The 14,009-nt window shown below is 44.0% G+C and overlaps 1 protein-coding gene across 4 annotated transcripts in view; it reads left to right on the top strand.

Annotated features, from left to right (window-relative positions):
• Arhgap26 (Rho GTPase activating protein 26) overlaps positions 1 to 14,009 on the top strand; it is a 394,170-nt gene that overhangs the window by 127,664 nt on the left and 252,497 nt on the right. For all 4 annotated transcript variants that reach the window (XM_038329860.2, XM_038329861.2, XM_038329863.2 and 1 more), the window contains exons 7-10: positions 2,156 to 2,260; positions 3,695 to 3,824; positions 7,241 to 7,341; positions 13,330 to 13,424. In XM_038329860.2, coding sequence (XP_038185788.1) covers positions 2,156 to 2,260; positions 3,695 to 3,824; positions 7,241 to 7,341; positions 13,330 to 13,424 — 431 coding nt within the window. The remainder of the gene's footprint in view (positions 1 to 2,155; positions 2,261 to 3,694; positions 3,825 to 7,240; positions 7,342 to 13,329; positions 13,425 to 14,009) is intronic.

Raw genomic sequence — 14,009 nt, forward strand, 5'->3', positions numbered from 1 at the left:
TCATCATAATAATAATAATAATAATAATAATAATAATAATAAAAATAAATGTAAGTGGAAATCAAATTCTTAGTGCTTTGGAGAAGGACTGTAACCCAGAATTTCAGTTGTACCTGCATGGAGAGCGAAGAGAGAAGAGCAGCCTTTACTGTGGCTACCTAGACTTCAGAGGAGTCCTCCTTTATTTCTTGGAGTTGTCTAGAAGGAAAGGGATATGCGTCTTCCTCTCAGGAAACAGTTACATAGAGGGACTCCTAAGGATTTTGCCATCTCTGAAGAGAAGAGTTCAGTACTGGCCTCCTGTACTCTAAGGCCCTAAATACTTACTGACTTAGGTCAGGAGTAGATGTGGCGTATGCTACCCTAACTAGATGCTTGACAAACAGAGGACCCAGCGATGCCTACTTGCCGACCTCCCATGAGAATGTAAAGGGACAGAGCAGAGAGAGGTCAAGCTACCATTTTAGTATAATGTTGGTCTTGTATGACCTCTGAAGTTGTTGGGTACAGAGCCTGGATCCTGGTAGCTGGAACATGTAGGTTTACTGACCCATCCTCAGTATGCCAATTATAGCAAAGGTAATTGTGAAAAGCAGAGAAAGGAGGTTTATTCAGTGTGGCCACACTGTAAAAAAGAACAAATGAATAGTTCTAATGAACCCACCTTTCCAAGTCCACCTTGAGGTCATGATATAAGGTTTAGGTTTAAACAGAAGGTAAGAGGTATGCCTGACTCAGTCAGTATTCCTGGTGAAGGTGCGATCCTGCCTATAACTGTTTCAGCTCCAGTTTGTCCTCCAAGGTGATTGGACAACTTGTGTGAAATATTGTCTCACAAAAAAGTCTCCTCTGGCCAGCCCCAGGTGTTAGAGACACCCTTTCCTTCTCCTAGCATGAAAGTCCAAAGGAAAGTTTGTCTCAGTAGTCTGGTAGGCAAAGGCAGGCACACAAGTGACTCTTCTAGAATATGCTCATTCCTGCCACTGTGGTTACGCCAGTACAAAGTTCTTCTGTATTCTGGGCTTAGCATGTGGTCTATCCTGTCTGGGCACCCCTCCTCCAGTGCTAATCACTCCTGTCAGACACAGGTGCAAAGTACGGAGTGAAATCCTTCACAGGCGCCAGTGGAGCTGCCAATCTGAAAAGTGGAGCCGGTGAAAAGAAGTACAGATGTGTTTGTGGAGGGGCTGGAAAGCTAAATGCCACAACATAAAGGAAGACAGATGCATTTCCATAACGGATGGTGGTGGGGTCTGGAGGTCAGAGTGGACCTCTCAGCAAGCAGCCGTGATCTCAGGTCCTTCCCAGCCTTGTGCTACCCTTCACTATTGCCCCTTCTTCGTGTTAGCACTGTGCTTGCAGGCTGTCCGGGGAGGGACTTGGGAAGGGCCTGGGAGGTTCCTATGTCAGCATTGTAGAGAAACACACAGGAATGTTGTGGGTGGGGCATAGGGCAGTTGTTGAGGATATGAAGGTGTTGTGTGAGAAACTGAGGTGAACAGGTGTTTCCATCACTTTGCATGGTGGAGATTAGATTATGAACACACTTACCTATTAGCCTTAGAGGATTTAAATGGGAGTCAAGGGACCTAGCATAATTGAAACCAGGGTGGTGTGTGGTCGCTTCATAAAGGGGTTTTTAGTTTTAGCTGTGCCTAGGTGTAAGTCTGTTCTGGGTGGCTTCCTGTGATCTGACTCTGCTGGCTAGATCACAGGAGCAGAGCTCACCAGCTTCCTTAACAACTTCTGAGTCCATGTGACAAGCTGGTGTTAGGACTGCTGAGCAGCTCAGGTGCAGCTTCAGCCTGTAGTTCTGAAGAGGTGATGTTCTTAGGCAATGGCAAGCACTGGGACCAAGGAACAGGTTTTGAATCCTGCCTGACACTCACCATGAAGTAGGGGACAAGTTACTTAACCTCCAGAGGTACCTCCTCATTATTTAAGTGGGTCCTTTTAACATTGAAGCCCTAGGTAGTGTGAGTATTCAGTGATACAGGACATGGGAGGACACAGCATCCTACCCACAGAGTTGCTCACGTTGACATTACTGCCTGTTCTATGCTTCCCAGACAGATGGTGCTGGAAACTCAGATCTTGCTACATTTTTTCTTCTCAGCCGGCCTGTGTGACCTCTGCCTTTCTTCCCTCTCTACAGCTCCTGGCCTTCCTGCAAGGACTCTTCACTTTCTATCACCATGGTTATGAGCTGGCCAAGGATTTTGGTGACTTTAAGACACAGTTGACCATCAGCATACAAAATGTGAGTGGGGGCAGGGACCAGAGAGGGAAAGGAGAGGGTGTGTTTGCTCCAGAGTTTCTTCTCATGCATTGCAATGAGGTGTGTGAGGTGGCTTCGTGATTAGGCTAAGAGGACGACAACGGGGATCGGTTGTTTCCAGAATGCAAGATGGCCCAAGTCTAAGCACCATTTCTCTTCCTGGAAGTGTTGTTGATGGTTCTGTGTGTTTTTCAGAACAGTGTCAGGATTTCCTTGTCAGTGGAAATCCCAGTTTAGCCCAGGCCAGACCAGCTGCCTTCTGTGCAACCAGCTGCCTGGCCTCCTGAGGCCTTACGTGAGTGTCCAGGGGTGGGAACTCAAATGATGTGCTCTTACTGGGCCCTTAGCAAGACTGACAGGACAGCTAAGTCAGTGCCATCCAAATACAGCTCCTTCTCTGGCTTAAACTTGGGACTCTGCATGTGCAGAGTTGTTTATGGTATTTGGGGCATAAGTCATAAGGCCAGATCTCCTTTCACTTTGGGCTTGACCACGAGTCCCAAGGCACTCCTGTGTAGGACCTAGATCCAGGTATTTCCCATATGGCTTGTCCTGCATGGCCTTTGGAAGTTTGGACCTTACATGGTGGTTCCTTGTTGACTTGGAAAGCAGGAAGTCGAGGACTATGTCAGAAATGGTTTTAAAAAGCATGGTTTATATATATAAATATATATGCATATTTATGTATATAAATGAATATATATGAATATATATTTATGTATATAAATGAATATATATAAATATATATTTATGTATATAAATGAATACACACACATACATTCATTCCTTGGATGAAAAACAAGTTCTCATTCATGCTAGGCAAGCTTCACTTCAGTATGAAGGCAGACTTTGAAATAAGGATTCATGGACAGTAATAACTCAGCACCTCTGAGAGACTAGGGAGATGCAGCTGTAGGGTTTAGACTATGCCTCAAGGGTTCTGAGTGGGCCTGAGTAGAAGCCGGGCTGTTCTGCTTGAGGGGATGATGTAGAAAGCACCCCTTTTAGGAGGATACCATCTGCGAGCCATCAGCAAGCTACATTTCTTGCAACTGGAGTGGTGAGGACAGTATCCTAAGGGGTCCTAAAGGTTCTGCTATTCTGGACTGCTTATTTAAATACCCTCTGCTGACTCCAAGAGTTGCCACGCACGCTTGAGGAGTTAGGCTGGGTGTTCGCATGCTTCTTAGGAGATCTTGGTGGTTGCTGGAGTTTGAGTCCTTCAGGTATGAGACTGTAAGGCAAAGATGTACTTTTGCAAGTGAAAATTTGACCATTTCCTAGACCATTGAATTGCCCCTTATTTGCTTTTACATATAAGTTTTCTGTTTAGGCTGATATTCTGAATTATTAAGATATTTCTTTTTTTTTTTTTTTTCTGCGTTTGATCCTTTGAACAAAATTCCTTTGTTCCAGACAAGAAACCGCTTCGAAGGAACCAGGTCTGAAGTGGAATCGCTGATGAAGAAGATGAAGGAAAACCCCCTTGAGCACAAGACCATCAGCCCCTACACCATGGAAGGGTACCTCTATGTGCAGGAGAAACGTGAGTGTGCTGACTTGCAGGATGGGGTGCACTTGCAGCCTTGGGCAGGCGTTGCTTCTGTAGGTACCCGCGGATCAGTGTCCACAGTCTTTCCCACTCCAGGTGATATGTTCTCTTCTCTCTGCTAGGATTTCTCTGAGATAGCTACCTTTCCCCGAGGCTCTGTGGTAGGTAGATCCTTTCTTCCTAGCATCTCTCTCCTTTTGAACCTCCAAGTCTTAGGGTGCTTATGCATCCCACCCCAACCACATGGGCATTGGAAAGTCTTACAGACCACACCCCATTGAGTGCCATAGAATTTGGTGATTCTACTTTCAGTTGAGAGGTATCATGGCTTGGCCCCTTTTGCTTTCTTTTCCAACTCCTGTCACTCCAATACTTGGATTTTACGGAAAGTCAAAACGAAGAGAAGAGTCAGGAAGAGGACCCATCTCCTTGTAATGCAGTCATGGGAAGAAATGCCAGGAGCTGCTCCCTGAATGCAGTTTTTCGGGGGACTCACATGCATACCTTAGGTCCCGGGGAAGGCTTAGAGGGTGCACATCCAGGGCAGCACCTCCAGGCGCCAGGAAGAAGACCCTGAAAGCTTTTGCTTTAATGTTTGTTCTACTAGCAGCACCGGTCCTCCTTAACAGGATCTTGCTGAGTAGTCCAGACTGACCTTGAGCTCGTGATCTTTGACGTTTACTTCTGAGTTCCAGAGTCACACACCTGTATGCCAGCGTGCTTTCTTAGCAGGAGGCAGGACTCCTGCGTCGTGCTGGTGTGTTCTTCTCTGTGGTCCTCTCAGGCAGCGACTTCACTCCTGAGAGCCCCCGGTGGAGTAGGATAGAAACACTTTGTTCTCGTGATTATATACTTAGTACCAGTGCTCACACATAATTGCTTGGGCTTACAGTTGTTCCCGTCTGACACTAGAGACTGAAGTGGGGCTGGAAGTATCGGCTACAGTAAGGGTTTTACATTCCTTGTTCTTTGAGGAATGAGCTTGAGGGGGGTTATAGGAAGCGGAAGCCACCTCATTGGTGTGCTTCATTCCCTGAGTATGGATTGGTGCCCTCTTTGCCATGAGGGCAGATTCCCTCACCCCATTCCACTGCCATGGCTGGAGGTAACTTAGAAAAGCAGACTCTCAGGAAGACGAGGGTAGAGGTCACTGAGCCCGCAGTGCAAGGCGGCTGCCATTCTTCGCCTGTGCCTGCGGGGCCACTTTTGCTCTCTCCTACTCACACTGCATGGCTCAGCTCTGGTCACATATGTCTCACGCTCTTGACACTAATACGTCGCTTTTTGTTATAACTACCTTTTGGTTTTCTAGCACACCACTTCAAGCATTTCATTAGGATACTGTATAGTTTGGAAGCTTACTATTTTTGATAATTTCCAAGCTTACAGGAAAGTTGCAAGAATGGTGTGAAGAAAGCATGAATTCAGATCCACGGTTTCTCAACGCTTTGCTCTGATCGCCCCTCCTGTTTTCAGTGTTTGGCTGTGGATATGTTCACCACCCCATACACACTCCATTTCTCCTGAGCTCTCCCGCTCTAATGCTCCATCATGGTGCCCATTGGTCCCCTGCTGGTCTTCATTTCCATCATCCAGTCAAGACTTTGTGTTGTCTCTCCTCTGTATGGCTGCTGCTTTCTCTTTGTAGCTAAACAGCGTTCTGTGGGAGGCACCTGACAATTACCTAAATAGCTTTCTCTTCGCCATGTTTCTCCTAGAGTTGTGACCTATTGATCCTTGCCTAGCCTGATCTGTGATGGAGATTTCCCACTTTTACTAGTGTTGCCAGAGTTATTGCTTTTTTTTTACCCACCCTCCATATCTGTCCATCTGCCCACCTGTCAGACCATCTGTCCTTCCCCATGTTTCCACTGTCAATAAAGCCATACTTCACTCACAGGCTCTAATCTATTACTTTATATACCTTCACATCCACATTGTTTAAGACAAAGCACTGGAACTTCCCTCAGCTCTCAGAATGTTTGGTTTTTAAATTGCCTTTAGTGATTAATGTATTTCCTTGTATATATATGTGTGTGTGTGAGTGTGAGAGACAGAAACAGAAGTGAGACGGAGGAGAGAGAATGCATATACACACACATATATATATACATATATATACATATATATATATGAGTGTGTATGTGTGTGTGTGTTCTTTTGGGTATACATGTGTGCCTATGTATGTGGTTGCCAGAGATTAACCTCAGGTATTGTTCCTTAGGTGATATTCACCTTGTTTTTTTGGACAAATTTCTCATTGGCCTGAAATTCACTGAGTAGGCAAGGCAAATGAGCCAGCAAGCCCCAAGGATCTGTCTGTCTCCCCCTCTCCAACTGTGCATCAATAAACCTGGCTTTTTAAAAAACAATTAATTCTAAATTAATCGATTAATTGGTTAATTAATTTTTACATGGGTTTTGAGGACATGATTTAGGTCCTCATGCTTGTGGCACTTAATTAACCAAGCTGTCTCTGTAGCCTCTCTGTTGCTTTTCCAGGTTATTAAATGATATCCAATACTTATATTTGGCAATCACACCAAACCATTAGTAATTGCTAAGTAGCTGCTGACTCTCTTTACATGGTGTTGTTAATTTTGACCATTTCTATTGTGTGAGCTCTGTAAACATCTAAAACTTATATTGATTGAAGTCCTTGAAGGCTGGTCATGCCTTCTTCCTGTAATAGCACTTTGTTGTTGAAAATAAAGTAACTGGCCAGGTCCCCGGTGCAGTCAGACACTTTGGTGGGTCTTGGCTCTGTGGTGTCGCCCTCTTTCCTGGGGAGAATTTTGCGACAGACTCCTTAGATGCCATCTAGGCATTTAGTCACTTCCAGTCTGCATCTCTGGTGTCTTTGAGGTTTCCATGTCTGCTTTCAGATCTTTTTGGGTTCTGCTGAAGTAAAAATTAGGGGTTTGGAAGTAGGTCAGAACCCCCGAGGCTAGTCACCGGGCAGCCGTGTGGGAGGCACGATGACATTGCCCAAATGGAAATGTTGACTGACACGTAGAAGAGCCCTCGGTACTCCTTCCCCCATCACCTCAGTCAGGGGGGAGAATGGAAACTTCACCTGGAGATTGACGATGGGAACGTGAATTGGTTTTCCCAGGGAACCAGCATTTCCCCTGTATTTGAAGACCCACTGGATGTAGCATTAGTGGGAGGTAGAGACCCTGTATATCTGGGTGGGGAAAGCATTGTTTGGTTTTGCTTTCAGCCCCTGGGGTCAGATTTCTGTCAGCCTAGATGTCTAGGGACTATATTACCCCTTAGACAGCCTCAGGGTGGAGGAGGTCGTTTAGCCTGAGTTTCTGAGCGTTGTGACCCATGTCTGTTATGGCAACTAATGGTGCGCAGCACACAGTGGAGCGCGAAGACGGCTAATAGGCAACATTCCCTTGCAGGTCACTTTGGAACTTCCTGGGTGAAGCACTATTGCACATACCAACGGGATTCCAAGCAGATCACCATGGTCCCGTTTGACCAAAAGTCAGGAGGAAAGGGGGTGAGTTCACTGTGACAGTTTCTTGCTTGGTTTGCTTGGCTGACAGGTAATGCTCACAATACACATCTACAAGTCTAGTGTTTTACCATAAAGCTCGATAATTCTGCAGTAGTTCCAGGAGGCCCGTTTCCCTGAAAATGGTCAGAATAATCATTGTTAGCATTACTAACTGTACCCAAGACTCTTGTTTTACATGTATACACTGTGACCTATGTCAGATATCAGTGAGTTACTCGAAAGTCATGGTTGATTGGCATCATCCTGTGAAACTGATCCCTATCTCTTCTGCTTGGTCCCCAGAGCTGCCGGTGGGCAGTTTAGATGAATCCGTTATTAATTTCTGTGTAACAAGTTACCTCTAAACCTTGCAACTTTTAAATTCTTGCCAGCTGTCTTAATATTTGCATTCTTAATATTTTTTGTGGATCAGGAATTTGGGGAACATTTGATGGGTAGGAGGCTGAGGCTCAATTCGGTTCAGTAGTAGCTAGGACAGAAGCCCTGTGGATGGGAGGCAGCTCAAGGCTGGCCACACACAGCTCTCTTCATCTTCCAGCTTTCTCTCTCCGTCCTCCATTTCCCCTCTGTCTCTGTGCTCTTGGACTCTGAGGGGTGGAAGATGGCTGTGTTTCAGAAGGGGCAGCTCCCTAGCACTGCTCCTGGGGTTCTCCCTGTGTTCTCCAGGGTTCTGCCTCTTGCATGCCTCCAGACAGTTGTCTCTGCTCGCCACCCTCAGCAGTCAGGTCCTCCCCTACAGCGATGATATGTGTCTTCCTGGGCTGCCTTCCTACCTTCTCTCCCCTCAGCACTCTGTATTTCATCATGTCCTAGGAAGGAAATTTTTTTTTTTACAAAAGTTGATTCTTCAGAAATTTTTGTCCACCTTGGATTTAAGGTTTTACTTTAATCCGGAACTGAAAAAAATTCTCCATTTACCAACTTTTGAGTATTGCCTCTCTCTAATTTTTTTCTTTTTTTTTTCAAGGTAGGGTTTCCCTGTAGTTTCTAGAAGCTGTCCTGGAACTAGCTCTTGTAGACCAGGATGGCCTCGAACTCAGAGATCCGAACTCAGAGATCCGCCTGCCTCCGCCTCCCGAGTGCTGGGATTAAAGGCATGCGCCACCACCGCCCGGCTTCCTCTCTCTAATTTTTGCTATTATTTCCTTATGAGTATATTTAACTGTTTTAATAAGAATACAGTTTTCATCTTCTGTCAACTCCTTCTGTAAGACAGAGCCTCACTTTGTAAGCTAGGCTAACTTGGAACTCAAGTGTAGTCAGACTGACCTCCAGCCCTCATGGTTCTTTTGCCTCTGCCTCCATTCTCAGCCTGAATGTTTTTAATCTTTTTGAATATCTGGAATATATTTTGAGTCATTTCTCTGGTTCTATCTTTGGTTTAAGTATTTTTTTCAGTTGTGTCTAATATTTTGGTAAGTTAGTTCTTTGCTAGCCCTCACGCTGGCCTTCTATGGACATTTTTGTGTACCATGTTGAGTTAATGTTGGAGAGCATTCAAGCGCACAAGTAGGGAGAGCACAGAGACTGGGCATGCCTGGGCCGGGCTTGTGCTGTGCTCTTTGCTCTTCAACTCCAGCTTTTCTTCCTGGATCTCTTACTTGAGTGACAACAAAAAGTTTTATCAGCATCTCTGTTCCTTCCTTGTATTCAAGCACAAAGAAAGCCCTTTTAATTATTTTTCTTTCTTTTTTTTTTTTAAAGCAGAGGTGATATTGATTTACAAATAATTTCAGGAAAACACATATGTTAACAGAGTTAGAAGAGAATATTACAAATTATACCTAAGTTATTGCATGTCCCCTAGCTTTCATAGAAGCAAGCCCTCTTTGTTTGGAATGGGCCATAGTCCTTTTCTTCCTATTGCACGTCCTAGAAATCATCTGACTACATTATTTCTCTCCACAGGCTTTGCTTCAGGACTTCTTATATGTTTCCCAGTCTTTAATGAACTCAGTTGTATTTCACAGTTCCTTTCTTATTACCCTTGTCAGTAAAGGGTGGAGTTCCATACAGTGGTTGGTGTTTGGGTTTCCAAGGACTTCTGCAAGATCTCATAGAGTACCTCAGTGGGTTGTTGAGTCCATGCGTGTCAGGCAAAACCTGAGAAGGGCTTCCTTAAGGAACCTGCTACTCTAAGAAGTCATTTTCCAAACCATAACTGGTTATATTTATGCTCTCCTTTGTAGTGGTCTTTACTCTCATTATCTTGTGTTGTACCATTTGATCTGGCTTTTCTTTTTCACTAAGGAAGAAACTGGGGATCAGAGAGATCAAGTTACTTCTAAGTTTTTATACCTGAGTTTCAGAGTGAGTATATTAAACTCTCAATCTGGAGATAGAACCTCCTGCTTCTGAAGCCAAATCTTTTCATGATGCCACCATTCCCTAAGTTCTAGTGAAGGAAAAGGAGAGGATGTCCTCACAGTTGGGACAGAGAAGTCATGTGATGTGTTGGTACTGTTGTTTGTCCCCAGTGTAGTGAGTATGGTGTCCTCCTACACTTGACTTGATTCTTCCCAGTCTTTGTTGCCTATGAGCTTCTACCTATGCCTGCTTCCCTTTTGTTCCTCCCAGTCTCCCTGGACCCTGACTACAGAGCCCTTTCATCTGCTGACAGAAGCCACTTAAAGAAGGAAGGGTTTATTTTAGCTTATATTTCAGGAGATCCATCCCACCATAGCAGGGGATGTGTGCCAGCAGAAGCAGGAGGTGCCAGGTCTACTGTACCCATAGTTAAGAAGCAGGTAGCTGTAAATGGAGGCTGTGTTCATTTTCCAGCCATTCAGACCCAAATAACCACACAGAAACTATCTTAATTAGAACAATTTGGCCAATGACTCCGGCATATTTCTAGCTAGCTCTTATATCTTTAAATTAACCCATTTCTATTATTTTATGTATCACCATGAGGCTGTGGCCTACCAGTAAGGTTCTGGCATCTTTCTCCTTCAGCAGCTACATGACATCTGCCTGACTCTGCCTTCTATCCTTCTCTATCTCTGCTTGGATTTCCTGCCTTGCTATATTCTGCTTTGCCATAGGCCAAAGCAGGTTCTTTATTAACCAATGACAATAAAACATATTCACAGCATACATAGGGAACTCCCACATCAGGAAGCCCCAAATACTGATGCTCAGTTTTCTTTTTCTCCTCCTCCTCCTCCTCCTTCTCTTCCCTTCTCCCTCCTCTTTTTTCCTTCCTCCATTTTTTTTTTGTTCTGCAGAGACCCCAGCCCATGGAATGGTACTGTCTCTATTTAGGGTGGGTCACCCCACCTTAAATCAAGTTAATCCCTCAAGGGCATGCTCAGAGGATTCTAGATCCTGTCAAGTTGACAGTCTTAACCATTATACCAGAGTTATAATGTTTTAAAGTGATTGAATTTCTTGCTTTTTAGCACCGTAAGTAGCTCAGGAGATAATCTTTACCGTTTTTTCCTTGCCTCCTCAGAACAAAATCTCATGGTCTAAAAACAGATTTTAATTTTAAAGACAAGGTCTCATTCTGTAGCCCTGACTCACCTGGAGCTTGATAAGAAGAAGAGGTTGGTTTGGAACTCACAGAGGTCAGCCTGCCTCTGCCTCCTGTGTGCTGATATTAAAGGTGTGCGCCACTGTGCCCGGCTCTTCTTCCTTTGTGCTGATGTCTGATGGTCCTTTATAGATGTCACTCACAGTTTGTCCTCGTGGCATTTCATCTACACTTCCATTATAGAAGCTGGCCGTAGCTATTAAATCTGAGCTCTAGTTGAGTGTCAACGAGTCAGATTCCTTATGTTTGACTGAGTATGCCTATCAAAGGACTGACTTAGAATTACTTATTTGAAAGATATTAATGGGCTATGTTTTTAGTTCTAGAGTCAGGTTTCACTATCACATACAGCCGAACAAGTATATAAGCTAAAATAAACCCTTCCTTCTTTAAGTGGCTTTAAGCATTGTGGTAAGGCAAGCAGTAGAAATTAGAAGGCTGAAGAATTCAGAAACAGTACAAAATAATTGGTCATTTCAAACTGATTTTCGCTGATCTGGGAGTATAGGTCAGGGAAGAGCTCTTGCCTAGCATGTAGCAGGCTGCATGTTTGATTCCCCAACATGGCAAACAATGGAAACATGAATTAATAATTTTTGTAAAGAGGAGATAGGAGAGTGAACAGTAAAAAAATAAGTAGTTGGTTAACAACAAGCTAATTTAAGGGTCTTTCTCTCTCTGTCTCTTTCTCTGTTTTATTTAACTTTATTTTATGTGCATTGATGTAAAGGTGTCAGATCCCATTGGAACTGGAGTTACAGACAATTGTGAGCTGCCATGTGGGTACTGGGAATTGAACCCAGGACCACTGGAAGAGCTGCCAGTGCTTTTAACTGTTGAGCCATCTCTCCAGCCCTTCTGGTTTCTTGGGAGATCAGATTTAAAAGGAAAAAAAAGAAGCTTGGTTTTGTGGTGGGGAATATTTGCATGACTGATTCCATGATTCCATGTTGAATTTTAGTCTTGTTTTTCCAGACCCACTATAGATCCCTAATCCAAAACTGTCCCCCACCTTGTGAAGCTGGGTATCACCCATATACTAGACAAACACTTTATTATAGAGCCAGATCCTCAACCTTTTTGTTCTGAGGTAGGTTTTGCTAACTTGTCTAGACTAATCTTGAACTCATATAGCCCAGGCTGCCCTCGAGCTTATGACAGTCCTGTCTCAGCCTCCTAAGTAGCTGGGATTACTATGCAACTTCTTGCAGCTTTTATTTAACATACTTACACTTCGTACAGAGTGGATAAGGGTCAATCTCAGGCTGAGAAACTAATTTTTGCTATTCAGTAAGCGGGTATAGATGTATGTTATGCGAACACAAATGGTCTCTCCTAGGGCTGTGCTTGTGTGCTTGTGGTTACATTCACCTTCTGAAGTCACATTTCTTCTTATGCCAACAGAGCAGGCAAGTTTGTGAACTTTCCTCTTTAGAAAAAAGGAGAAGAAACAGAAGCAATAATGGATTCCTCAGTGACAGACAGAAGTTGAAGATAGCTCCTTCTGCGTTCTAGGCAGTACTGTGTCATGATTGTCACATTCCACTCACACAGTGGCACACTACCCAGCAGTAAAAAGAAACAATCTTGACATGTGCACTGTGGTTGAACCACAGAGTATTCGAGTTTAGTGGAAGAACCAGACGCTTACTCTGTGTCTGCATTTGCATAGGTTATAGAAGGTGAAAACTAGCCCATAACAGCAGAAGGCAGACACAGTGTTTGCTGGAGATGAACTAGGAGGAGGGTGGACCACCAAAAGTCATGAAACTATTTGGCAGGAACGTTTTTCTCAGATTCAGTGATAACTTCATGGATGTCTACAGATGTCACAGTTGCAAATTGTACACATTAAGCAATGCAGTTTATCATATGCTGTATATCATAAAACTTATATGTTGAACACTGCTCCTATCCAGTACCTAGTGGGGCTCAGAAGATACAAGAGTAGTAAGCAAAGACCACAAGTCTCTGTCCTTAGGGTGCTTACAGACTGGTAAACTTCCCATGAGATTTGATGGGAAGGCATCATTTTATTTCTCATCTTCCTTAGCAGATAGTTTGATAGTTTCTGCTATGATTGGTACTGTGGGGATGGAGAGGTACATAGTACCTTGTGAGCACAGCTTAGGGATCTTAGTCCTGTTTGAGAAAGGAGTTCTTGAAGTAGTGATAACTAACCCAAGATCATGGATGCGCAGTTAGGAGGGAACTATTGTCTTCAACTCTGGTCATGCTCCACCTGTAGTAACTACCTATTAGGGTGTCCAGATCTTAGCTGTAGAAGATTCTTGCTTGAGAAGCTCTGTGGTCAGTCTTCGTCTCAGCAGGTTGTGAACACACAGATTGAGAAGCTGCTCGTGTGCTGTGTTTGTCCTAGAGAGGAGCAGAGCCTGCCTTCTGGCCTGACCTGACAGTCTGTGTCTTCTCCCTAGGGAGAAGATGAGTCCATCACTCTCAAATCCTGCACTCGGCGGAAGACAGACTCCATCGAGAAGAGATTTTGCTTTGATGTGGAAGCAGTGGACAGGTGAGGCTGAGGCATTCTTCTCAGGAACGAATCATTACTATATTTGGATTTCTTTCCTTTCCCTTCAGATACAGGGCTTCTATCCCTGTCCCCCATCCCATTCTTCTGTGTCCAGTTTGAACCGGATGCTAGGTCATTGCGGAAGGTCAGTTCATCCTCCCATTGTTTAGCTCAGGACTGAATCACTAGGTTTGTTTGGTTTTACTTTAATGCTAGTGCTCCCATGCTCAGGAATGTGTGCTATGTCTCTAGGAGGTACGGTAGATATTTAAAGAAGATAGTTTCTTCAACCTCATTGTAGCTGGTGCATGGTGGATTTTTCCTTTAAAAATCACCACAATGATTAAATAAGAATTGGGGTGAAAGGAATTTTACTAAAATAATTTTTAAGACTTGTAATTATTTTATGTACACACAAGAAAGACAAGTCACTTGCTTAATAAGTCCATAGATAGATAGATAGGTACATAGATGGATGGATGGATGGATGGGTGGATGGATGGGTGGATTGATGAGTGGATGGATGGATGGATGGATGGATAGATGGATAGATAGATAGTTGGATAGAAAGAAGAAAGACAGAAA

Source organism: Arvicola amphibius, chromosome 5, assembly GCF_903992535.2.
Source record: "Arvicola amphibius chromosome 5, mArvAmp1.2, whole genome shotgun sequence".
NCBI classification, from domain to species: domain Eukaryota; kingdom Metazoa; phylum Chordata; class Mammalia; order Rodentia; family Cricetidae; genus Arvicola; species Arvicola amphibius.